Source organism: Scyliorhinus canicula, chromosome 17, assembly GCF_902713615.1.
Source record: "Scyliorhinus canicula chromosome 17, sScyCan1.1, whole genome shotgun sequence".
NCBI classification, from domain to species: domain Eukaryota; kingdom Metazoa; phylum Chordata; class Chondrichthyes; order Carcharhiniformes; family Scyliorhinidae; genus Scyliorhinus; species Scyliorhinus canicula.
This window is the reverse complement of record NC_052162.1, coordinates 96,304,100-96,331,712: the sequence shown is the minus strand read 5'-3', so window position 1 is coordinate 96,331,712 and position 27,613 is coordinate 96,304,100. Positions and strand designations below refer to the sequence as shown.

Genomic DNA, 27,613 nt, shown 5'->3' with positions numbered 1-27,613 from the left:
GTTAGCAGTGCGAGAACTTCACTGAGTAAACACTCTGCTCATGCCAGGGAGCTGTACAGGTAAGAATGGAGAATTGAAACAAAGCGCGGTTGTCACAATTCAGGGTGAATTTTATTCAACAGGTTTAACGAGAGATTTTTAAAAATAAATTTAGAGTACCCAATTCATTTTTTTCAATGAAGGGGCAGTTTAGCGTGGCCAATCCATCGAGCTTGCACATTTTTAGGTTGTGGGGGCAAAACCCACGCTAACACGGGGAGAATGTGCAAACTCCACACGGACAGTGACCCTGAACAAAGAACAAAGAAAAATTACAGCACAGGAACAGGCACTTCGGCCCTCCCAGCCTGCGCCGATCCAGATCCTTTATCTAAACCTGTTGCCTATTTTCCAAGGTCTACTTCTCTCTGTTCCCCGCTCGTTCATTTATCTGTCTAGATGCATCTTAAATGATGCTATCGTGCCCGCCTCTACCAGCTCCGCTGGCAAAGCATTCCAGACACCCACCACCCTCTGTGTAAAAAACTTTCCACGCACATCTCCCTTAAACTTTCCCCCTCTCACCTTGAAATCGTGACCCCTTGTAATTGACACCCCCATTCTTGGAAAAAGCTTGTTGCTGTCTATCCTGTCCATACCTCTATAATTTTGTATACCTGAATCAGTTCTCCACCTCAACCTCCACCTTTCTAATGAAAACAATCCTAATCTACTCAACCTTTCTTCATAGCTAGCACCCTCCATACCAGACAACATCCTATTGAACCTCGTCTGCACCCTCTCTAAAGCATCCACATCCTTCTGGTAATGTGGCGACCAGAACTGCACGCAGTATTCCAAATGTGGCCTAACCAAAGTCCGATACAACTGTAACATGACCTGCCGACTCTTGTACTCAATACCCCGTCCGATGAAGGCAAGCATGCTGTACGCCTTCTTGATCACTCCATCGACCTGCTTGCTACCTTTAGGGTACAATGGACCTGAACTCCCAGATCTCTCTGTACATCAATTTTCCCCAGGGCTCTTCCATTGACCATATAGTCTGCGCTCAAGTTAGATCTTCCAAAGTGCATCACCTCGCATTTGCCTGGATTGAACTCCATCTGCCATTTCTCTGCCCAACTCTCCAATCTATCTATATTTTGCTGTATTCTCTGACAGTCCTCCTCGCTATCTGCAACTCCCCCAATCTTAGTATCATCTGCAAACTTGGTATTCAGGCCACCTATACCTTCCTCCAGGTCAATTATGTAGATCACAAACAACAGTGGTAGCGAGCACGGATCCCTGTGGAACACCACTAGTCACCTTTCTCCATTTTGAGACACTCCCTTCCATCACTACTCTCTGTCTCCTATTGCCCAGCCAGTTCTTTATCCATCTAGTTAGTACACCCTGAACCCCATACGACTTCACTTTTTCCATCAACCTGCCATGGGAAACTTTATCAAATGCTTCGCTGAAGTCCATATATATGACATCTACAGCCGGGATCAAACCTGGGACCTCGGCGCCGTGAGGCAGCAGGGCTAACCCACTGCGCCACCGTGCTGCCCTGGTTTAATGAGAGTTATCGCATACCTTTAAAGATTGCACTTGCGCGTTTGACTCTGTCCGTCTCCTTTTGTTTTTAAGCTCTGGCTGTGTTGAAACCCAAAAATTACTGAAAGCAAGCTTTATATTCGTTGTTCAGAGGGCAAACTGAAAAGAGAAACAAAACTTCAGGAAATAACGAGTCATTTATTTAGCAGATTGTGAAATGATGCAATAACGGGGTGTAGTGATCAAGTGAACAGAGGAGTTCAACAGACTGTTCATTTTTTTCAGTACATGCAAATCAGCTGATGTGCTTTGTCATTCCACTGCAGAGCTGATGAAAAGTTTGGAATAAGTGAGAAAGCACTGTTCGATATTAGTGCATGGAGGTTGTTAACATTTTTTAAAAAAATTGTTTTCAAAAGTTTTATAATGGCCACGTACTTACATCTATGGGTCAACAGTCACTAAATCACTGACCCTCGACTAGCTCTGACCAGAGCCACAGCAAATCCCTGACACTGCCCATCCACCCAGGTCTCACACACAACTGTCTTTTGGAAAATATATACTTTCATTAAATATCTGAAAGTGAGATTTCAAAACATTTCAAAATCATCAAAACATGGAAGTGCAATGATATTCAGATTTTCTCCAGAACAAAGAACATTACAGCACTGGGGCAGCACGGCCGCATAGTGGTTAGTACAATTGCTTCACAGCTCCAGGGTCCCAGGTTCGATTCCCGGCTGGGGTCACTGTCTGTGCTGAGTCTGAACGTTCTCCCCGTGTGTGCGTGGGTTTCCTCCGGGTGCTCCGGTTTCCTCCCACAGTCTAAAGATGTGTGGGTTAGGTGGATTGGCAAGGCTAAATTGTCCTTAGTGTTCAAGAAGGTTGGGTGGGATTACTGGGTTACAGGAATAGGGTGTGGGCTTGGGTAGGGTGCTCTTTCCACAAGCCGATGCAGACTCGATGGGCCGAATGGCCTCCTTCTGCACTGTAAATTCTATGAGCACAGGAATAGGTCCTTTGACCCGCCAAGTGTGCACTGATTGAGATTCCTGATTTAGACTTGGCAATGCGTTCCAGGCAACCACCACCCTCTTTCACCACACATCTTGTTGCTCGTTATGCCTTCCCTTAATTTGCTCTGTTTTAATTACCTTTGCTCAAGAGTCGCCAGGTATCTTTCTGATACCACCACAAGGTTCAAAACTGAATACTGATCAATGACTCGATACACCAGTTAGTAAGTTTGAAATCAATGCACATTTATTTACATACACAGTCAATTATTACTCATGCATAAACTCTATTCGCTAAACTACAACTACTACTAAAAGCCTATACTTAGCTTCAGGGGGGCACACTGAGTCAGAGGAACAATGGCCGTTGTCCGGTTCTGATACTGCTGGCTTCGAACTGGTATAGAATAGTAGCTAGGAGCGCCTATCTCATAGCGTGCGTTGACCTTAGACTTACTTGGCTGGTGCTTGGCGGGCCTCTCATCGCTGAGAGACAAAGTGAAGGTGATGAAGACGAAGAAGAATAAGAGAGCGAACTGACCTTGGGAACTCTGCTTTACAGTCCCCAGGGTTTCACGCCCTTCTGGGCGGACCCTGGACTTGGCCCCAATTAATTGGACCATGTCCCAATCGTTTGTATCGATTCTCTTCAATAACGGGGTCGTTCCCCAATCGCTGGGCGGGCTCTAGGTAACCGTTCGCCTGCCTTTGTTTTAGTCTCCACTGGCGCCAGGGAGTCTGTCCTGGTACCGATTGTTTCAATGTTTACTTTTGTCCCCGGAGATAGCTCATTACTATGCTAATGGCTTGTAGTTTCAGTTCTGTCTGGGCTCTGCAAGTTCTAATCCACAGGAATCCTTGTACCTTCTCGTTTTTCTAGTGCTGTCCATTTTTCCCTGTACTCTTTGCGAGTGTCCATTTTGGAATCGGGACGTGGCCACCCCAGGTGGCTACACTCCCTCCTTGTGATCCTCAACGCGAAGCGTGAAGGATCACCTTACTGTGATGTCTTCGTTCCCTGACCAAGCGGGCACCCATGACTAGGCTCTACTCTGACCCTAACTATGCAACATATTTTGAACTAAACAATTTTACATACACACATCATCTTAGGGGGGCGCTATGTCATTAAGGACATGCATTACAAAATAAAAAAGTGGAACCTCTAACTATTCTCTATAAACTATCATCACTCAAAAATATCCTAATATTTTAACTGTACAAAGATAGCAGCATTCAAATTTCTCTGGTTTGGCAGTCAAACACAGAGTTCACATTTCTTTATTCAACAAATGAAGACACACAAAACAAAAAAACGAATGTACTTTAATCCATGTCAAGGGGTTCGGGGGTCTGGTGGAAACCGAATATAGGGGATCTAATACTGTATACCGGGGTGCTAGAGCGGTAGGCTCTCCTTCGCCATTTCTTCATTCGAATGGTCTGCACGATACTGCACAGTATCGCCAGTACTACAAGTGCTTCAACAACATATGAGAGGGAATACCAAGTGATAAATTTATAACACCAGGTTGGGGTACTGTTGACTGTTACTGGGCTCTGTGTACTGTGGGGGAGTGAATCATTGATGGCCTGTGGGGTGGGGGTGAGGTGGTTAGCGTTCGCGCGCAACCAATGGGACCCTGCTAGTCCATTTAGCAAAGGTGGAGGTCATCTTCATCTTTTCTTCTCTTCTTGTCTTTCTTCTCTTCTTGTCTTCCTTCTCTTCTTGTCTTCTTCTGGAATCTTGTGAACACAAGCATAATACCTGTCACTATCTTGCTTAAGATCTCGTGTGTTTGTTCTTTATTGCCAATTACCCTTTATAATTGGTCACCACCTGTGACTCCCTCATTTTTTTTTAAAAACCGAATTTCTGGACAAGACATTCTTGAAAAATACTGACACAGTGCGAGCAGTCTCGCAGCCTGTGCGATTTACCATCCCAATATTTGAGGATGTAAATAGCATGAGGAAAGCAACCGAAGGGTCACTATAAAACAAAACAAAACTTTTTTGAATTGAAAGAGACAAAATGAGGTGCTTATGGGCCGCGGCAGGTACGATTTGGATGGAATCCCTGGGTAGGACAGGATGTGCTCTCCCCGAGCTCTGCTGACCAGAGGGGGGGGGGGGGTGTTCCTCAGGCAGGGCGGGGACCAGTGCCATTTCTCCACTTCCTGAGTAACCGGCAAGAACGGGCAAGAATGTAGTCGTTGTGGTGGGTTGCAGTGATGCCTCTTCTACCCTCAAATTAGAAGAGCAGTTACGAATTGGATTCTGGGCAAATTCTCCAATGTTTCTGCGGACAAACACGGCAGCTGTCCGTGGACAAACTTGCTCCATTAACTGCCAGGGGGCGTTAAAGAAGTGGTGGCGTGGGGCTGTGAACAGCTGTTTAAATTCTAATCACTCAACACTTAACAAACACATACAAACAAACATGCAACAAATATCGTGCAGGTTCCATCAGAAAGGACACCGCATCTCTCTAACAGTTCCTTTTAACATCATCTGGCCACCTCAGTTTTCAGTTGTAAACAGGGTCGCAAAGGGATTCGTGTGGTGGGAGTCAGACTAAATGTCATCATCTTCTCCCGGCTGCCATACTCTTGACTGCAGAAGTCCTGCCAAAGCTGCGTGGGGTGACATGGGGTCCATCTCATCGTTCCTGATGAGCCTGAATGAATTGTCTCGGTGCCAGATTCGTGTGTCTAGGTTGGAGCTACTGGAGTTCAGTCCGTAATCGTCGGGCGGTGGGTCTGGGTCAGGGGCTGTAATGTATGTGATCTCGAAGGGATCACTTGAATTGTACTCGGAGTCGCTGGGAGTGGGGCCTGGTGCATGGGGACAGTATCGTGGTGTGCTGTGGCTGCCGTCAGTGCTTTCGCAGTCACTGTCGCTGCAGCTGCTGTCTGGGGGCAGGGAGAGGCAGAGTCATGGGTCAGGGGGTGGAGTCGAAGTTGTGTCAGAGGACGGGCTGGACTGGCTGGGGGAGGGTAGGAATGTGGGCGGGGCGAGCTTATCTGCTACTGCGAGCAGGATGTGGTGTGTGTGGTTGTTCTGCGATCCATAAGCCTTGAGCTGCTTTATGTGGAACCACACAGACTTTCCATTAGGGTATTTTATCTTGTAGACAGACTTGCTTACTTTGTCCGAAATGGAGTACGGACCTGAGTATTTTGGTGACAGGAATGTGCGGGGATTGTATAGGGAAAGCAGTACTTGCTGCCCTACTTCAAACTCAGTGGCATGCACTGTCTTATCGAAACAAGCCTTGCTTTGTTTTTTCCTTGTGCCCAATCTCAAAGCGGCTGCGAGTTGGGCCGCCTTCACATTTGCTATTAACTGCTGTACAGCGTTTTCGTGTGTGAGGGCTGTCACTGCGGGGCTGGTCAAATCTAAGCCTAATAAATATTCCGTTCCTTTCATGGGGCGTCTGGTGATGAGTGTGTGGGGGGTGTATCCTGTGGACGTGGATACCGTGTTTCTCAAAAACATTAATGCAAATGGGAGGACTGAATCCCAGGTGCTATTGTTCTGCTGAACCATTTTCCTGAGGGTGGCTTTTAGTGTCCTATTCATGCGTTTGATAATACCACTTGACTGGGGGTGGTACGCGATATGAAACTTTTGAGTAATTCCAAAAATTGTGAGGACGTTTTTCATAACTCGTCCTGTAACGTGGGAGCCTTGATCGAACTCTATACTGCGGGGGAGTCCCCATCTTGTAAAGATGTGTTGGGTTAGTATTTTGTCTGTGGTATTTGCCGTATTGGTGCGCGATGGAAAAGCTTCCACCCGTTTTGTGAAGGTGTCGATGACCACCAACACATACTTATATCCGTTTCTGCAAGGGGTTAGGGGTCCAATGAAGTCTATCTGGAGGTTAGTCCATGGGCCATTAACGGGCGGGTGTGGCTAAATTGAGCCTTCTTTGCGTATCTGTTCGGATTGTTCTGGGCACAGATCAAGCAATTCTCAACGTAGTGTGTCACGTCGGCTTTTAAATTTGGCCACAAACAGAGCGGTCTGAGGTGGGCTAAAGTGGGTTCAATTCCCTGATGTCCATGATTGTCATGGAACAAACAAATGAGTTGGTTCCTATCCTGCTCTGGAACTACAGAAAGGCTGTCCTTAAAAGGTTCCCTTTAAAACTTCCCTGAGCTTCTCATCCTGTTTCAATGCCTGGGCTAAATCCTGTATGTTGGTCTGTGAGACCTGAACTGCGTATACTGGGGTGCTTTCAGGGGGGTTAGAAAAATACCCATGCCTAGAACCTGCCTTTGCTAGGGCATCAGCTTTAACATTTCCAAGGGGGGAAGAACGGTGGTGACTGCAACTTTCACAATGCGGTATATCCTGTCCTTTGCCTGCTTTAAAATATGGCTGAGTAATGGGGCTGATGGTAGGGGTTTTCCATCTGTGGAAACAAATCCTCTTGTCTTCCACAGGGGTAGGAATTCGGTTAAACTATTACAGACATACAGACTGGCTGAATAGATCTCTGCTGGAGTGGGGAACGAGTCGGGGTGGTCTACTAGATACACTATTGCTGCCAGCGAGCCTAAGTGTCCTGGCAACTTTAGGGAAATCTCTTCTATGTAAAGAAATAAAATGAAAATCGCTTATTGTCACGAGTAGGCTTCAATGACGTTACTGTGAAAAGCCCCTAGTCGCCGCATTCCGGCGCCTGTCCGGGAGGCTGGTACGGGAATCGATCCGTGCTGGTGGCCTGCTTGGTCTGCTTCAAAAGCCAGTGATTTAGCCCAGTGAGCTAAACCAGCCCCTACCCTGCGCGTCCTCTACATAAATACCGCCTTCTGTTATGCGTTTGCCGTCTAAAACTGTGGAGGAGCCATCCACATAGATTTTCAGGGGTGCGCACGTGTCTGTGGGCTGGGGTCTCCGGGGTGAACTACCGATCTACCTGGGTGATGTCTTTGGAATGAATGGGCCTGTGTTGTGCTGGGTGGAGATAATCTCACATTCATGAGGGGTGCCTGGGTACTGTAAATTGTCTGCAAGGAAAGTGTGTGTCTTTGTTCATTTAACTGTGATGTCCTGTCCCTGTAAAAGAAGGGTCCAGCGGGCTGCTCGGATTTGACTGACTGTGCCATCTTTAAGTCGGCTGTCTAACAAAAGCTGTGTTGGGGTGTGTTCTGTGAGGATGGTGATGGGGTTGAGTCCTGTAATGTATGAAAAGTACTGTACTGCCCAAAAAACTGCAAGCAGGTGCCTTTCACAGGCAGGAAATACTTGCTCGACAGGGTCTAATACTTGGGATGCAAATGCTACGGGTCTTAACTGTTCATGCCGTTCCTGGAGGAGAACGGCCGAAAGGGTTCGGTCGATGCTTGCTACTTCGATAGCGTACGGGGAAAGTGGGTCTGGGACCTGTAGTGCGGGGGCAGTGCTGAGTGCACTTTTTAAAGCATCCACGGCATCTGTATGCTGGGGAAGCCATTCCCAAGGTGCCTTTTTCTTAAGAAGGTCGGATAGGGGCGCTGCTTTAGTGGTGAAACCGTCAATGTGGTTTTGGCAGTAGCCAACCAGTCCTAAAATTCTTTTAGGATTCCTAGGAGTTCTGCTAGAAGCGTAATGTGCTCTGCCTTTGTGTCTGTCTGTAGTAGCAGGTCGTCTACATACTGGACCAGACATTCGGGGCGGGAAAATTTAGCTAATCCATTTGCCAGCTGTCGGTGGAAAATGGAGGGGGAGTTGTGGAAGCCTTGTGGAAGGCACGTCCACATATACTGCTGTCCTTTAAAGGTGAAGGCAAATTTGTACTGGCACGCTTTAGCCAATGGAATGGACCAGAAGCAGTTACTAATGTCCAAAACCGTAAAGAATCGTGACTGGAGTCCCTGCTTGAGCATGGTGTCGGGACTTGTGGCTACGGTGGGGGCTGCTGCTGGGGTTACTTTATTCAGTTCCCAGTAATCAATGGTCAGTCGGCATGATCCATCGGGTTTCCTGACGGGCCAAATCAGGGCATTATTAGTGGAGGCTACTGATCTCAGTACGCATTGTTCTAACAAGCCATCTATCACTTTTGAGATTTCTCCCTTTGCTTCCTGGGGAAATCCGTACTGTTTCTGGGGTCTGGGGTCAGGACCTGTAATCTGCACAGAGCCAGCCATTCTGCCACAGTCGTGCTTGTGCTGTGCAAATGCTGCTTTGTGTTCTTGCAGGACTGCCCTAACCTGTCTGTCTGCACTAATTGTTCTCGGGTCAAACCAGTAGTCTCCAACTGAGCTGATTCTATCTGCATATTCTCCTACTGTGAGCGTGGCGGGGGCTCGTGCTGCTTTTACCATTTTCCAGACACATTTGTTGACTGGATCAAATGAAAGGTTGTGGGAGCTTATAAAGTCGATTCCTAAAATGTGCTCTACTGTGTGGGACAGATCAACTAACACTATGGGGTGCTTTGTGGTGAGGTTGCCGATTTGTATGGATACAGGGACTGTGATGTGTCCCTGCTGTAAGTGACCTGTAAAGCCGCTGAGGGTGATGGTGTCTGTTGTGGGCCACGTGTCCCTCTGAAACATCGTGGAGGAATTGAGTATGGTGCGGGACCCTCCTGTGTCCCAAAGAAATTCAACGGGCTGACCCCGGACTTTGGCTGCTACGACCGGTCGGCCGGACTTATCCCAAAGGGTGTAGCAGACACAAGTTAGGGAGCCCGAACACCGTCAGTCTGTGCTGTTCATGTCTCCCTGGTCTGAACGGTTGCTAACACTATGAATAGGCTTTACCCTATTCCTATTTAGGGTGCCTGTCTGTTGGGCTCTTTGTGGTTTCTGTGGCGCATTGCACTAGAACATAGAACATAGAACATAGAACGATACAGCGCAGTACAGGCCCTTCGGCCCTCGATGTTGCACCGACATGGAAAAAAAAACTAAAGGCCATCTAACCTACACTATGCCCTTATCATCCATATGCTTATCCAATAAATTTTTAAATGCCCTCAATGTCGGCGAGTTCACTACTGTTGCAGGTAGGGCATTCCACGGCCTCACCACTCTTTGCGTAAAAAACCCACCTCTGACCTCTGTCCTATATCTATTACCCCTCAATTTAAGGCTATGTCCCCTCGTGCTAGCCACCTCCATCCGCGGGAGAAGGCTCTCGCTGTCCACCCTATCTAACCCTCTGATCATTTTGTATGCCTCTATTAAGTCACCTCTTAACCTTCTTCTCTCTAACGAAAACAACCTCAAGTCCATCAGCCTTTCCTCATAAGATTTTCCCTCCATACCAGGCAACATCCTGGTAAATCTCCTCTGCACCCGTTCCAAAGCTTCCACGTCCTTCCTATAATGAGGCGACCAGAACTGTACGCAATACTCCAAATGCGGCCGTACCAGAGTTTGGTACAGCTGCATCATGACCTCATGGCTCCGGAACTCAATCCCTCTACCAATAAAGGCCAACACACCATAGGCCTTCTTCACAACCCTATCAACCTGGGTGGCAACTTTCAGGGATCTATGTACACTCTCGTGCAAAGTGTCCTAACTGATCACATGGAGATCAGGATTTTTATATCTGCCAGGCCTCCTTTGTGATGGTCTCTGGGTCTATTCAGGAGTGTTCACAAAGAATATCAAGCTGAGTTATTGAAGAAAGCTGATTTATTTACACTAGTTTTGAAATAGAAAAGCAAAATCTCCCCAGTAACAAGTGACCATACAGGATTTTGATTGTCATTGGATAGTATGCAGCAATCTATCCAATGACTTATTCAAAAGCTGTTAATCTGTTCATTGTGACTGTACTCCCAGTGCGAACTCGACATTGAAATACTCACTCTGGATAGAGAAGTTAGCAGTGCGAGAACTTCACTGAGTAAACACTCTGCTCACGCCAGGGAGCTGTACAGGTAAGAATGGAGAATTGAAACAAAGCGCGGTTGTCACAATTCAGGGTGAATTTTATTCAACAGGTTTAACGAGAGATTTAAAAAAATAAATTTAGAGTGCCTAATTCATTTTTTTCAATGAAGGGGCAGTTTAGCGTGGCCAATCCATCTAGCTTGCATATTTTTAGGTTGTGGGGGCAAAACCCACGCAAACACGGGGAGAATGTGCAAACTCCACACGGACAGTGACCCAGAGCCGGGATCAAACCTGGGACCTCAGTGCCGTGAGGCAGCAGGGCTAACCCACTGCACCACCGTGTTGCCCTGGTTTAATGAGAGTTATCGCATAACTTTAAAGATTGCACTCGCGCGTTTGACTCTGTCCGTCTACTTTTGTTTTTAAGCTCTGGCTGTGTTCAAACGCAAAAAATTACTGAAAGCAAGTTTTATATCCGTTGTTCAGAGGGCAAGGGTAAACAAAACTGAAAAGAAAAACAAAACTTCAGGAAATAACGAGTCATTTATTTATTAGATTGTGAAATGATGCAATAACAGGATGAAGTGATCATGTGAATAGAGGAGTTCAACACACTGTTCAATTTTTTCAGTACATGCAAATCAGCTGATGTGTTTTGTCATTCCACTGCAGATCTGATGAAAAGTTTGGAATAAGTGAGAAAGCACTGTTCGATATTAGTGCATGGATGTCTAAACCTCTTGTTAACATTTTAAAAAAAAATTGTTTTTCAAAGATTTTAAAATGGCCACGTACTTACATCTATGGGTCAACAGTCACTAAATCACTGACCCCTCGACTAGCTCTGACCAGAGCCACAGCAAATCCCTGACACTGCCCATCCACCCAGGTCTCACACGCAACTGTCTTTTGGAAAAAATATACTTCTTTCATAAAATATCTGAAACTGAGATTTCAAACATTTCAAATCATCAAAACAAGAAAGTGAAATGATATTCAGATTTTCTCCAGAACAAAGAACATTACAGCACTGGGGCAGCACGGCCGCATAGTGGTTAGTACAATTGCTTCACAGCTCCAGGGTCCCAGGTTCGATTCCCGGCTGGGGTCACTGTATGTGCGGAGTCTGCACGTTCTCCCCGTGTGTGCGTGGGTTTCCTCCGGGTGCTCCGGTCTCCTCCCACAGTCCAAAGGTGTGCGGGATAGGTGGATGGGCAATGATAAATTGTCCTGAGTGTTCAGGAAGGTTGGGTGGGATTACTGGGTTACGGGAATAGGGTGTGGGCTTGGGTAGGGTGCTCTTTCCAAGAGCTGATACAGACTCGATGGGCCGAATGGCCTCCTTCTGCACTGTAAATTCTATGAGCACAGGAACAGGTCCTTTGACCCACCAAGCCTGCACTGATTGAGATTCCTGATTTAGACTTGCTATTTATTGTCCAAACGCTCTGTATCCCTCCATTCCTGCCCTGTTCATCTGTCTATCAAAATCCATCTGAAATGTTGCTGTAATGCCTGCCTCCACTACCTCTACTGGTAATGCGTTCCAGGCAACCACCACCCTCTTTCACCACACATCTCCCCTAAACATTCCCCCTGTCACCTTGAAGCTTCGCCCCCTTATAATTGAGTCTCCCACCCTCGGAAAAAATTCTGACTATTCAGTCTGTCTATACCTCTCGTAATTTTGTAGACATCAATCAGGACTCCCCTAACTCTTCATCTTGCCAATGAGAATAATCAGTTTATTCAACTTCTCCTCATAGCTAACAATCTCCAGACCAAGGAACATCCTGGTAAACCTTTTTTCCACTCTCCAAAGCATCCACGTCTTTCTGGTAGTGTGGCGACCAGAACTGCTCATAATATTCCAATGCAGCCAAACTAAAGTTCTACTCAACTGTAACATACCTGCCAACTCTTGTATTCAATATCCCAACTGATTAAGGCAAGTATGCTGTATGCCTTCTTGACCACTTTTTCCACCTTCATTTCCGCTTTCAAGGAACTATGGACCTAAATGCCCTGATCACTCTGTATGTCAATGCTCTTAAGGATTCTGTCTTTTACTACATAATTCACACCTGAGTTTGATCTTCCAAAATGCACCACCTCACTTCTGTCCAGATTGAATTCCATCTGCCTTTTCTCTGCCAACTCACCAATATGTATCAATATTCTGCTGGATTCTCTGACAGTTGCCTTTACTATTTGCAAATCCACCTATTTTAGTGTCATCTGTAAACTTGCTAATCAGACCATCTACATTTTCCTCCAGATCATTTATATATATACATACAACAGGGAGCCCAGCCCTTTGGAACAGCACTAGTCACAGATCTCAATTCTGAAAAACTCCCTTCCACTGCTACTCTCTGTCTCCTATTGACAAGCCAGTTCTTTATCCATCTAGCTAGCATACTCCAAATACCATCCAACAGTACCAGATGACATCCACAGCCTTTCCCTCATAAATTAATTTTGTCACCTTCTCAAAAAACTCCATCAAGTTGGTAAGAAATTATCTTCCCTCCACGAAACCTTGTTGCCTCATGTTTCCAAATGTGAATAAATCCTGTCTCAGTATCTTCTCCAACAGCTTCCCCACCACTGACGTTAGGCTCACTGGTTGATAATTACCTGGATTATCCCATTTCCCTTCTTAAACAAAGATATCTGTTCAGACTCAGCTATTTCCTCTCTTGCCTCCCAAAGGAACCTGCGATAGATTCCATCCGGCCCAGGAGACTTGTCTACATTAATGCATTTTAAAATATCCAAAACTTCCTCCTTCATTATGCTGACATGTCCTAAAGTATTCAGACACCCATCTCTCAACTTAATATCCATCCTATCTGAAGGGTTGTGTTGTAATTCTCCGACTGACTACTAGGGGCTTCACTAGTGTATAAGTGAATGTTAAAGTCAGCTGACCTCAGACTGGCTGGAGGAAGCTGAAGACAGAGGTTGCTTGTCGATGATTTTACTGTTATTCATCTGATGTTATAGTTCACCAACAGTTAATGTTAATAAATCATTTATAACATTAGCTAAAAGTGTTCCTGTGATAAATCAGGCCATCCATCAAGATCATCTCAATATCCCTCTCCTTGGTGAATATCGATGCAAAGTACGCATTAAGGATCACACCCACTTCCTCTGACTCCACGCACAACTTCCCTCCTTTGTCCTTGAGTGGGCCTACTCTTTCCCTAGCTACCCTCTTGCACCTTATATATGTATAAAAGGCCTTGGGATTTTCCTTGACCCTGCTCGCCAATGACATTTCATGGCCCCTTTTAGCCTTCCTAACTCCCTGTTAGAGTTTGTTCCTACATTCCCTCCAATCTTCAAAAGTTTTGTCTGCTTTTAATTGCCGAGACCTTGGGTGGGATTCTCCCCTACCCGGCGTGATGGGGCGTCCCAGCATAGGGGAGTGGCGCCAACCACTCCGGGGTCGGGCCTCCCCAAAGGTGGGGAATTCTCCGCAACTTTGGGGGCTAGCCCCGCGCCGGAGTGATTGGCACCAGAAGACTGGCGCAAAAAACCGGCGCCCCCGGAAGCGGGGCTGGCCGAAAGGCTTTCGCTGGTCCAGCCCCACCGACAACTACGCACAAGCTGCCCAGTGGAAAGGAAGATCCTCCCCCGGCCTGGCCCCCGCTAGCTCCGACTAGTGGTACGGACGCAAGAACAGGATCATTGCTCCCTGAGTCACGGACGACCACCGCTCCAACGTCGCCAGCACAGCTACGCAGGTCGCACAGGACGTCCAAGGCACTCGATCGGCTGATCAAATCCATGTGAACTGCTGATGGACTCTTATTTTGCTTGTTCCCCATTTTGTGTCTCCCCCCCCATTTTTTCCAAACTGTACAAAGTTACTGTTCTGTATTTTGTAAATAGCTGCGGGCCAGTGGACAGCCATCAATGCAATGGTACGATCTAACATCTCTCGTCATACTACCAGTCTCCGCGTTCCCAGTACACCCACCCACACTCCCCCCGGTTCCTTTCTCAACAGGAGGTGAATGTGGTAGTATGACTAGGGGTATTACGGTACCTGGGAGTGTGAGCTGCCATTGGTGCAGAGGACTCGCTGCCCATTGACCCAGGTATGTCATGTGCCTCTCAGCCGATTGGCTGCGAGGTAGGTAGCTCCACCTACAAGGCGGGGTATAAGAACCCGTGTTCCCGGCAGTCTGCCGTTCTTCTGTACGTCTGCTGCTGGGTCCACTTCTGGTGTATTAAAGCCTATCATTCGGACTTTATCTACGTTTCGTGTCCATTGATTGTGCATCAATTTAATACACAAGATTTTCAAGGATGGAGCTTCGCATCAAGCCAGAGTGCCTTCGACTCAGCCGGCACGCAGCGAATGCAACAGCAGCATTTAAGCACTGGCTTGTTTGCTTCAATAGCTACCTGAGTACAGCCAAAAACATCCCAACGAGGGAATAGAAATTGCACATCCTCAACTCGTGCTTAGACACCGCCGTGTACACGCTCATAGAGGACACAACAGACTATGATGCTGCCATGGACTTACTTAAAGGACATTTCATACGGCCGGTGAACCAAGTCTACACTTGGCACTTACTAGCCACGAGGCAGCAGATACCTGGTGAGTCACTGGACGAATTTTACCGTGCCCTCCTCGTGCTGGGGAGTAACTGCGGCTGCCCACAGGTTTCTGCTGCCGAGCATACCGAACTTCTGATCAGAGACGCTTTCGTTGCAGGTATGCAGTCCTCGCAGATCCGCCAAAGACTTTTAGAGAGAAAGACTTTAAGCCTCACGGAGGCACGGGCCCTCGCCTCCTCCCTAGATGTTGCTAATCGGAATGCTCGCGGATACGCCCCCGACCGCGCGGCGGCCCCCTGGGCAGCGTGGAACACGAACTCCCTCACCCCCACGGACTCGAACCCCCCCAGGCCTGCGCTGCAGGGCACCACGATAAACCCATGGGTCACCGCTGCTATTTTTGCAGCCAGGCAAAGTACCCCCACCAGCGCTGCCCGGCCCGCTCCGCAACGTGCAAGGGCTGCGGCAAGAAGGGCCACTTTGTGGCCGTTTGCCAATCCAAAGCGGTTGCTGCGGTCCCAAGCAGCAACCACGGTCCTCCCCCCAGCTCTCCTCAGGGGCCCCGTGCGGCCCGCAGACCTCGCTGCCCCCACCCCCCACCGCCACATGCGATCCCCGGGCACCGCCATTTTGGGCCCCCGACTCCATGTGCGGGGAACGGGAGCCGCCATTTTGTCCAATCTCCACCATCTTGGATCAGCACCGAGGACCCCGCAGATGACTACTCCTCCTGAGGACGACTCAGAGTTTCTGCCACGACTCGCCTCAGTCACATTGGACCAGTTGTGGCCCCGCACTCTATCCACAGCAACTATGAAGATCCTCCTCAACGGCCATGAGACAAGCTGCCTGCTGGACTCCGGGAGCAGAGAGATGTTTTGCCCACCCCACGATGGTATGACGCTGTGCACTTCCTGTTTACACAGTCAAACAAAAAATCGCTCTGGCCTCCGGTTCCCACTCGATCCAGTCCAGATCACGGGGTGCTGCATAGCAGACCTCACGGTCCAGGGGAGGGAGTTTAAAAATTACAAGCTTTTTGTCCTTCCCCACCTCTGCACGGAAGCACCCCTGGGGTTAGATTTCCAGTGCAACCTCCAGAGATTAACATTCAAATTCGCGGCCCTATGCCCCCCCCCTTACTGCCTGCAGCCTCGTGGCCCTCAAGCCTCGCGTCCCTCAAGGTCGATCCCCCATCCTTGTTTTGAAACCTCACCCCGGATTGTAAATCCATCGCCACCAGGAGCAGACGGTACAGTGCCCAGGACCGGACCTTCATCAGGTCTGAGGTCCAACGGCTACTGAAGGAAGGGGTCATCGAGGCTAGCAACAGCCCCTGGCGAGCACAAGTGCTGGTGGTAAAGACCAGGGCGAAAAATAGGATGGTCATAGACTACAGTCAGACCATCAACAGGTTTACGCAGCTGGACGCGTACCCTCTCCCATGTATCTCCGACCTGGTCAACAGGATCGCGCAGTACAAGGTCTTCTCAACGGTGGACCTCAAGTCCGCTTACCATCAGCTCCCCATCCGCGCGAGTGACCAAAAGTACAATGCGTTCGAAGCGGATGGGCGACTATACCATTTTTTAAGGGTTCCCTTCAGTGTCAAAAACGGGGTCTCGGTCTTCCAACGGGAGATGGACCGAATGGTCGACCAATACGGTTTACGGGCAACCTTCCCGTATCTCGATAATGTCACCATCTGCGACCAGGATCAGCAGGACCACAACACCAACCTCCGAAAATTCCTCCGAACCGCAGAACTCCTTAATCTGACCTACAACAAGGACAAATGCATGTTTAGCACCGACCGTCTAGCCATCCTTGGCTATGTAGAGTGTAACGGAGTAATAGGCCCCAACCCTGAATGCATGCGCCCCCTGATGGAGCTTCCCGTCCCCCACTCCCTCAAAGCTGTCAAGCGCTGTTTGGGCTTCTTTTCACATTATGCCCAGTGGATCCCCAATTATGCCGACAAAGCCTGTCCCCTCATCCAATCAGCCACTTTTCCCCTGTCGGTGGATGCCCGCCATGCCTTTAGCCGCATCAAAGCAGACGTTGCAAAGGCCATGATGCGACCTATCGATGAGTCCCTCCCCTTCCAGGTCGAGAGCAACGCGTCCGATGTAGCTCCGGCAACCACCCTCAATCAAGCGGGCAGACCCATGACCTTCTTCTCCCGTACCCTCCATGCTTCCGAAATCTGCTACTATTCAATCGAGAAGAAGCACAGGCCATAGTTGAAGCTGTGCGACATTGGAGGGACTATCTGGCCGGCAGGAGGTTCACCCTCCTCACAGACCAATGGTCAGTGGCTTTCATTTTCGACAACGCACAGACGGGCAAGATAAAGAACGACAAGATCTTGGGGTGGAGGATAGAACTGTCCACCTACAACTACGACATCTTGTATTGCCCTAGGAAGCTAAACGAGCCTCCCGATGCCCTGTCCCGCGGCACCTGTGCACAAGTGGACCGCCTCCGAACCCTCCACGCAGACCTCTGCCATCCGGGGGTCACGCGCTTTTTCCACTTTATAAAGGCCCGCAACCTGCCCTACTCCATCGAGGAGGTCAGGACCGTGACCAGGGAATGCCACATCTGCGCGGAGTGCAAGCCGCACTTCTACCGCCTTGAACAAACGCATCTCATAAAGGCTTCCCGCCCCTTTGAACATCTCAGCATGGACTTCAGTGCTCCCCTCCCCTCCAACGACCGCAACACGTACTTCCTCAATGTGATTGACGAGTACTCCCGCTTCCCTTTCGCCATCCCCTGCCCTGACATGACCACCACCACCATCATTTAAGCCCTGCACAGCATTTTCTCCCTGTTCGGATTCCCCGCTTACATTCATAGCGATCGGGGGTCCTCCTTTATGAGTGACGAGCTGCGTCAATTCCTGCTCATAGGAGCATCGCCTCCAGCAGGACGACCAGTTACAACTCCCGGGGTAACGGACAGGTTGAGAGGGAGAACGGTACGGTCTGGAAGACCGTCCTGCTGGCCCTGCGGTCCAGAAATCTCCCAGTCTCCCACTGGCAAGAGGTCCTCCCAGACGCCGTCCATTCTATCCGGTCACTCCTCTGTACCTCCACTAACCAAACGCCTGACGAACGCCATCTTGTTTACCCAGGAAGTCTTCCTCAGGAACCTTGCTCCCGACCTGGCTGGCTACCCCCGGACCCATCCTGCTCCGGAAACACATGCGGGTGCACAAGTCGGACCACATGCGGGTGCACAAGTCGAAAGAATCCAGCTACTCCACGGAAACCCGTAATACGCGTATGAGGAGAATCCCGACGGCCAACAGGACACGGTCTCCCTTTGGGACCTGGCACCCGCCGGATCCCGGCCGCACACCCCCCCCCCCCCCGCCCCCGTCGCCAGCATCCCCAACCCCCCCCCAACCCTAACTGCCCCCGGAAGGCACCCCCTCCCCATCCCCACCGACACCTACGCACAAGCTGCCCAGTGGAAAGGACGATCCTTCCCTGGCCTGGCCACCGCTTGCTCCGACTAGGGGTATGGACGCAAGACCAGGATCATTGCTCCCAGAGTCACGGACGACCACCGCTCCAACGTCGCCGGCACAGCTACGCAGGTTGCACAGGACATCCAAGGCACTCGATCGGCTGATCAAATCCATGTGAACTGCTGATGGACTCTTATTTTGCTTGTTCTCCATTTTTTGTCTACCCCCCATTTTTCCCAAACTGTACAAAGTTACGGTTCTGTATTTTGTAAATAGCTGCGGGCCAGTGGGCAGACATCAATGCAATGGTACGATCTAACATCTCTCGTCATACTACCAGTCTCTCACGCATTCATGGGACACGCCCCTCCATGTCCGCGTTCCCAGTACACCCACCCACACATCCCCGGTTCATTTCTCAACAGGGGGTGAATGTGGTAGTATGACTAGGGGTATTACGGTACCTGGGAGTGTGAGCTGCCATTGGTGCAGAGGACTCGCTGCCCATTGGCCCGGGTAAGTCATGTGCCTCTCAGCCAATTGGTTTTTTGTCCATTGATTGGCCTTTAACCTGCCCTGTTAGCCTTTGACCAGCCCTGGTAGCCACAGTATTAATGTGGCTCATCCAGTTCAGTTTCTGGTCAATGGTAACCCCCAGGATGTTGATTGTGGGGGATTCAGCGACGGTAATGCAATTGAATGACAAGGGATGGTGGTTAGATCCTCTCTTATAGGAGATCATCTTATAGGTCATTGCCTGGCTCTTGTGTGGCACGAATTTAACTTGCCACTTGTCAGCCCACGACCTGGATATTGTCCAGGCCTTGCTGCATTTGGACATGGACTGCTTCATTATCTGAGGAGTTGTGAATGGTGCTGAACATTGTGCAGTCATCCGCAAACATCCCTACTTCTGACCATTAAAGGAAAAGAGGTCATTGACGAAGGAGCTGAAGATGGTTGTGTGTGGACACTACCCTGAGGAACTCCTGCAGTGATGTCCTGGAGCTGAGATGATTGACCTCCAACCAGGTATACCTCCAACTTTGTGCCAGGTATGATTCCAACCAGCAAAGAATTTTCCCTTTGTTTCCCATTGAATCCCATTAGCTCGGGCTCCTTGATCCTACACTCAGTCAAGTGCTGCCTTGATGTCAAAGACTCATCTCACCTCTGGCATTCAGCTCTTTGTTTGAACCAAGGCTATAATGAAGTCAGGAGCTGAGTGCCCCTGGCAGAACCCAAACTGAGTGTCCATGAGCAGATTATTGCTGAGTAAGTGCCATTTGATAGCACTGTTGATGACTCCTTCCATCACTTTGCTGATGATTGAGAAAAGACTGATGGTAATTGGCTGGGTTGCATTTGTCCTGTTTATTGTTTACGGAGACCTGGGATCGGGACCCACCGATCCGCGGGAGGGCCTGTGCCATTGGGGCACTCTGGCCGTGATTCTCCCAACGGGAAACTAAGTGCTGATGCCGGAGTGAAACCCGGAGTGTTTCACTCCGGCGTCGGAGGCCACACCTCGCCCCTATTCTCCCCCGCACTCCCCCGGGGGTCTAGGAGCTTCAGCGCGTGAATTCGAAGCGCCCGGCCTTGATGCTTGCGTCAATGCGGCACGCCACGAATGACGCGGCAAGCAGCGTTGAAGTGATGTCAGCTGCACATGCGCAGGTTGGCTGGCGCCAACCTATGCATGCACGGTTGCCGTCTTCCCCTCCGCTGCCCCGCAAGACATGGCGGCTTGATCTTGCAGGGTGGCGGAGGGAAAAGAGACGCCGGCCCGGCGATCAGTGGCGGGGTGGAGGGGGTCTCCTTCACAGGTGGGGGGGGCCTTCGATGTGGTCTGGCCCACAATCGGGGTCGACAGATTGGCGGGCCGACCTCTTTCCCCCCCCGGCCCTACTTTCTGGCGCGTTGGCCCCTGAATACTGGCTCCATGTTGAGTTGGAGCCAGAGCGCTAAAGAAGTCCCCCGCACACGTGCAGGTTGGCGGCCATTTATCGCCGCAAAAGGAGGTTGGAGTGGCGCGAACCGCTCCAGCGCCATACTGGCCCCCTGTGGTCGTGCCAGGGCATGATTCGCGCCGTCATGAAACGCGACGACGTTCACGACGGCTTGGGCTCTATATCGGAGAATCGCCCAAGTTCTTGAAGAATGGAATTAAAAAGCAAGGTAATTATATCAAGCGCCTTGGATTGATTACACTACAAGCGCTGGACACTGAAAAATTATAGAGGTCATAGAATAATACAGCTCAGAAAAGGCCATTCCACCTGACCATTCCAATCCCATTTTCCAGCACTTTGGCCCTGGAGAACGTGCAAAATAGATCCACAAGGTTGATACCAAAGTAGAGCAAATACACTGCAGGAAAGATCAAACAGGTTGTGGCTGTTTTCTAATAGAGAAGGCTGAGGGGATCAACTTGATCACTTGGAACATAACACAAGAAATAGGAGTAGACCATACGGTCCCTCAAACCTGCTCTGCTCTTCAATATTATGGCTGAATCTTGACTACAACTTATTTTTCAGTCCATCTCTTGACTCCCCAAACATTCCAAAATTCTATCAATCTCGACGACCCCAAACAATGTCCTTCTGACCATTCCCTTACTATTTCTTTTATATCAATATTGTGTTTGATCCAGAAGCAAGGCAAAGCTATCTGAAGAAGCAAGAGGATTCAGAGAGATGAAAAATCCAATAATATTACTGTCAGGAGGGGTTGTTTCGGAAGTGGCAGCGGGCAGGGATCGAGAGATTTGGAGACCTCTTTATTGATGAGGGTTTCCCAAGCTTGGAGGAGCTGGAGGAGGAGTTTGAGTTGACAGGTTGGAATGGGTTTTGGTATATACAAGTGAGGGATTTTGCGCGGAGGCAAGTTTCCACCTTGCCGCACCTGCCGACCGGGAACTGCAGGATGGTGTCGAGAACTGGAGTAGGAGAGCGGAAGGTCTGAGAGATCTATTTGGAGCTGATGGAGTGGGAGGGAGCGCTAATATGGTTGAAGAGAAAGTGGGAAGAAGAGCTGGGTGGGGGGTTGGAGGCCGGATTAAGGGAGGAGGCCCTGATGAGAGTTAACGCTTCCTCGTTGTACACCAGGCTCAGCCTGATACAATTCAAGGGCACACATGACAGTGGCCAGGATGAGCAGGTTCTTTGAGGGTGTGGAGGATAGGTGTGGACGGTGTGAACCACCTTGAATTGAACCACCTGCGAACCATGTCCATATGTTTTGAGCATGTCCGAGGCTGAGGGGTTTCTAGCAGGGCTTTGCTGACGTCATGTCAGAGGTCTTACAAGTGAGGGTGGTGCCGAGTCCTAAGGTGTCGACCGTTGATGGGTTGCAAGGCCGGGGAGCCCAGGGGGTGAGAGAGGATGACACCCTGTCCTCTGCCTTCCTGGAGGCCTGGAGACGGATCGTACCAGGATGGAGGGAATTGGAACCCCCGCACCACGGCCGTGCCAAGGGCCCGCAATCAGTGGGCACCAATCGCGGGCAGCGGGTCTGATACCCGCGCACTCTTTGCTCCTCCGCCGCCCCGTAGGATCAGTCCGCGGGGCGGCTGAGGGGCATGACGGCCCACGCATGCGCGGGTTTGACGCATATACGTGATGAGGTCATATGCGTGATGAGGAGCTGTCCAACCCGCGCATGCGCGGCTGACGTCATCATGCGCGACGGTCGCTAAGCCCGCGATACCGTTCTTCACGGCGCCGCGCTGCTAGCCCTGACCGGGGGGGAGAATTGGGTCCCGGGAGGGGGCGCGGAGGCTGCCATGAAACATGACCAGTTTCACGGCAGCCTTTACGACTCTCCGCAATCGCGCCTCTCAGACTTGAGAAAATTAAATTTGCCTTGAGGGGTTCGGTGCAGGGGTTTTCCTGGAGGGGCAGCTGTTTATTGACTTCTTTGAGAAAAATTAAGCTGTCGGGGGAGGGGCGGGAGGCCGTCAAAATTCATGAAGTACGTTAGCTAGTTGTTTAAGCTGTTTTACACAGACAGATTCCCACTTGAGAGACAAATCCTGAATATTATGTGTTGAAGTGAAAGTCTCATAATGCTCGACACCATTGTTAATCTAATGTTACCGTACAGGTGCAGTTGGTCACAGCTCATTGATGCAGTTTCATTAAGACCCAGGTTTTCCATTCCTTCCGATTAAGAGGGCAGTGGGAATTACATAAATCCTGGTCCTTTTGATTGACCTGCAAATTCAAACTTCAGCCAGTTCACTGCTCACTTACTTCCCACACTGTTTAAAGATGACCCTTTAATTCCCCAACTTTATCCCTACCGATATGGAACCTGTAATTCCTATTTGCTCAACATATTGAAGAAACTCTACTATATCAAATAGTAGATAGTACCGATGCTAGAGGCAATGGCAGAACACAGATAAATACACAGTATTATACAGTACACAGTGACACAGAAATATTCAGTATAAATATGAGAAATTAGCTGTATTCAGTCGATAAAGTGTGTTCATTCATTCTGCTCTCAGTCACAATTCCTAGATAGAAAATTCCCAGATGCACAAATCTCACTCTGCTGAAGTCTCACCCTTTTGATAACCTGACCATCAAGTCCTGGAACTTTGTCTCTCTCTCTCTCTTTCTAGTACCATTATTTTTCTATTACTATTTCAAACTTCCATTATGTCATAAAGCTTTTCCTTTGATTTGCTTTTAACTTTCATCCTATTTCTGGTACTTTATTCTCTGTTGTGATGTCAAATGAGTATTTAGCAAATCAGCCATTTCCCAATTTCAATTGTAGTTTGATTAATGGCCAATTAATGTAACAACTTCATGAAGATCATGGGAGGTCACATTTTCCATTTACACTCAGTCTGCACTCTCTCACTGATCCACATTAGGTGCTACTTCGCTGAAATATTAAGAGGGATATACGGGAGCATTGTACTTTATCTGATGGTAAATAAAGGGCTGCCACTCACACTCTCTACTTTCCTCTCAAAGGAGAAAACCCAACACAACCAAAGAGAAAGAAGAGAACCACACGCCTCTGCCCTCTCCCCCTTTCTGAGGAGGAATCTCTGAGATCGCTGGACAGTCACACGGGGAAAGCCGCGACAGAGAAGCAGGATGGGAGGATCCAGCTCCAGGTTGGTCAAGAAAATCCCCATATTGTGTCTCTTCAGTTCCTCTCTTCCAGCACACCAAGTCATTGTAACATATGACCATTGCTTAATGTAATCACTTGTAATGAGAGTGTATTGAACAATTCTAAATGTACCTCCATTAACCTGTCCTCTTGTTCAGCTCTTCAACAGAGGAGGATAAGCCTCAAGAACCAGGGCCCTCAGTTTGGGCTTAAGCCAACCCTCACTTCACCAACCCTATCACTGCATCTGAGCCTCACAAACAGTAAGTGTGTGACATCCAATTGGGATGGCTCAGTCAGATTGAGGACAGATCACATGGTGATTCACAGAGTGGCGAATAGAAATCAGTTGTGGATCAATGAGGCTGCAGTACTGCTGTCTAGAGAGACAGGAGATGATTGCCCTTAGCTGTGCCACCTCATGATCAAAATGTAAGGGGCAGCACGGTAGCATTGTGGTTAGCACAATTGCTTCACAGTCCAGGGTCCCAGGTTCGATTCCCAGCTTGGGTCACTTTCTGTGCGGAGTCTGCATGTTCTCCCCATGTCTGCGTGGGTTTCCTCCGGGTGCTCCGGTTTCCTCCCACAGTCCAAAGACTTGCAGGTTAGGTGGATTGGCCAAGATAAATTGCCCTTAGTGTCCAAAATTGCCCTGAGTGTTGGATGGGGTTACTGGGTTATGGGGATAGGGTGGTGGTGTGGACCTTGGGTAGGGTGCTCTTTCCAAGAGCCGGTGCAGACCTGATGGGCCGAATGGCCTCCTTCTGCACTGTAAATTCTATCAAATAACATGGTTACTTTCAAGAAAAGTCAAATTTACTGCTCCTTCATCCAATTGCTAACTGCGGTATCTTGCTGTGCATAAATTAGCTATCATAATCAGCTACATGATTGTTTCCAAAAGGAATTAATGAGATGTGCAAGGAGGTTTTGAGGATGTGACAATGTGCGGTATGAATCGGAATTATTTTCCACTGGTGTAAAACATGTAAAATGTTTCCTTTCAGAGATCAAACTGCTGAAACTTCAAACTCTTCATTCTTCACTGAGGATGAACTGAGGAATCTGAAATCTGAATATGAAACGGGTGGGATGGAAAAGGCAAAACTACTGATACAGAGAAAAATAAATGATCTGGAGAACACCGAGCTTAACATCGCAGTGACAGGAGAATCAGGAGCAGGTAAATCCACCTTCATCAATGCAGTGAGAGGACTTAACAAACATGATGAGGGAGCTGCTAAAACTGGAACCACAGAAGGTACAATGGAGCCAACCGGATACAGACATCTCACCCTGCCCAATGTTTGTTTGTGGGATCTGCCAGGAATGGGAACAATTAAATTCCCAGCAAATAAATACCTGAAACAAATGAAATTTGAAAAATATGATTTTTTCATCATTATCTCTGAATGTCGATTCACAGAAAATGATGTAAAACTCGCCAAAGAGATTAAGCGGCTGGAGAAGAATTTCTACTTTGTTCGATCTAAAATTGATAATGATCTTCATGCAATGAGAATGGAAGGGGGGGACTTTAATGAAGAAGAAGAACTGGAAAAGATCAGGGATTATTGTAACAGGAACCTGCAAGAGGCAGGGATACAATCACCCCGTGTTTTCCTGATATCAAGCATTGAAATGAATCGGTATGATTGTAATCTGTTAAATAATGCTCTTGAAGGTGATCTTCCCAGTATAAAGAAAAGTATTTACATCCTGGCCCTTCCAAATCTAAGTTTGGAAATTGTAGAGAGGAAAAAGAAAGAGATAAAGAAACGAGTCTGGATGTTGGCATCACTTGCCGGAGCGATCGGAGCTGTGCCAATTCCTGGAGTTTCCCTTGGTTGTGACATTGCGATACTGATTAGAGGAATAATAGATTTCCGTAAGTGTCTGGGTCTGGATGATGCCTCTCTTCAAAGACTGGCGAAGATGGCAGGGAAACCTGTGGGAGATCTGAAAGCCGTGGTGAACTCTCCCCTGGTGGGTGAAATAACTCCCGATATAATAAACAGATTAGCCTGGGGTACCGCTGCTGTTGTCATATCTGGTCTTGAGATCGCACTTGACATCATTCCAGTTGTTGGTTCCATCTTTGGGGCAGGATCGTCAATTCTTATGACCTACAAACTGCTGACTGGTGTACTGGATGATTTAACAGTGAATGCAAAGAGAGTGGTGAAGGCTGCATTTGGGACTGACTAAAATGATTCAGAGCAAACACCAACCCAGTGAACCAATGGAGCAGCTGATATATTAAAGATCTCTAACACTGGACATTACAGATTCTTCTACCATATTCCCTTTTTACTGACTTAATTCCTGGACATATTCCTGACCCATTTTGTGGAAGGAATTTCATGCTATTGTGTTTAGTGAAAGGTTTTGTCTCGGTGTAATCTGAATTTTAAAAGAGCCCACCTAATATCACACACGAGGCCCATGTGATTCCCTTCATTAAACACAATAACAAGTACATTTGTCCTGTTCATAGAATCAGAGGCCGGGATTCTCCGTTGCCATTGCGTCGCGCTATGACGAGGAAGTAATTTTGGTGCTCTGCCAAATCTCCCATTCCCTGCAGCGGGACTGGAGAATCCCGCTGCCGTGAACAAGCGGAGAAACCTTCCCCCAGAATCATATGACACAGCTTGTGGCCATTCAGCCCATCATCCCTATGTCAGAAATCTCTGTGTTCTCAATGAGCTCCTTCTCCGTGAAGTTCACATTTGATTCATGGGTTTACAATGGAGTGAAAACCATTGAGAAGATATATTTTATTTCCTTTTTGACAATAATTTCTCGCTGATTCCGCCCTCATCTGTGTGATTTACAGCAAATTTGATACCTAGGTTAACAGTGCAGTCTTTCTTCCAGTACACACTGAACACGATATAGGGATTTATTAAGAGGAAACCCATTTCCTAATTCGATTAAACCATTATCCACTTTCACTGGGCATCCCTCTCGATTCTGTCTTTAGAACCATTGCTGCACCAAACAATGTCTGTCTGAAAAGGAATCAATTCTCTACAGTTCTAATAAATTCTGTTTTGTCCGAGAAGCAGCAGAATCCAAGATTGAGACAGTCAGGATCAGACGGTTGTCGAATGTTAAGAATACAGACTCCCCATCATATATATTCCATCTGTCATATAGAGTCATCCTGACCATCCCTCGCACAGATCATCCTTCGCACAGACCCTTCCTCACACTGAGCATTCCTCACACAGACTGTCCCTCAGACAGACCATCCCTCACACAGACCATCCCTCACACAGCCCATCCCTCATACAGACCATCCATCATACAGTCCAACCCTCACACAGATCATCGCTCACACAGACCATCCCTCACACAGACCATCCCTCACACAGCCCATCCCTCATACAGACCATCCATCATACAGACCAACCCTCACACAGGTCATCGCTCACACAGACCATCCCTCAAACAGACAATCCCTCACACAGACCGTCCCTCACACAGACCGTCCCTAATTCAGGCCATCCTAATTTGGTGAAAAGTTTATAGCAATGAACAGGAAAAGCTCTGGGAATGTGGGGAAATATATTAACTATTGTTCAGAAAGGCAATGAATCGCAATAAGATAAAAGCAAAATACTGCAGATGCTGGGAATTTGGAAAACAGAAGTGCTGAAGAAACCCAGTGGGTCTGGCAGCATCTGTGGAGGAAGACACAGAGTTAATGCTTCAACTCCAATATCGCTCTTCTTTGCTTCCAGCGTAATCAGGGAATGGGTGTTGCTCGTCCATCAAACATTCCAGTTAATGTGGAATTTCATTATCAGCACAACACCTGTAAATGACTGAATATGCAAGTACTCATAAAGTAAAGAACTATGGGCGCGATTCTCCGCCCCCCACGCCAGGTGGGAGAATAGCGGGAGGGCCTTCCCGACATTTTTCCCGACCTCCCGCTATTCTCCCCCCCCCCCCCCCCTCCCCACGGCCGGCCCACGACACGAATCGCTGCCCGC

General features: G+C 48.5%; 1 protein-coding gene across 2 annotated transcripts; it reads left to right on the top strand.

Moving 5' to 3' along the window:
• LOC119952091 (interferon-inducible GTPase 5-like) lies at nt 1-26,086 on the top strand. Of its 2 annotated transcripts, none has more exons than XM_038775641.1 (3): nt 1-59; nt 23,465-23,610; nt 24,617-26,086. In XM_038775641.1, exons 2-3 carry the CDS (start codon nt 23,591-23,593, stop codon nt 25,815-25,817), a joined length of 1,221 nt encoding a protein of 406 aa, XP_038631569.1. In that variant the 5' UTR covers nt 1-59; nt 23,465-23,590; the 3' UTR covers nt 25,818-26,086. The 2 variants fall into 2 exon arrangements, with proteins under 2 accessions (XP_038631569.1, XP_038631570.1); XM_038775642.1 differs by lacking the exon at nt 1-59 and adding an exon at nt 10,366-10,455.
• Nucleotides 26,087-27,613: the final 1,527 nt, after the last annotated feature.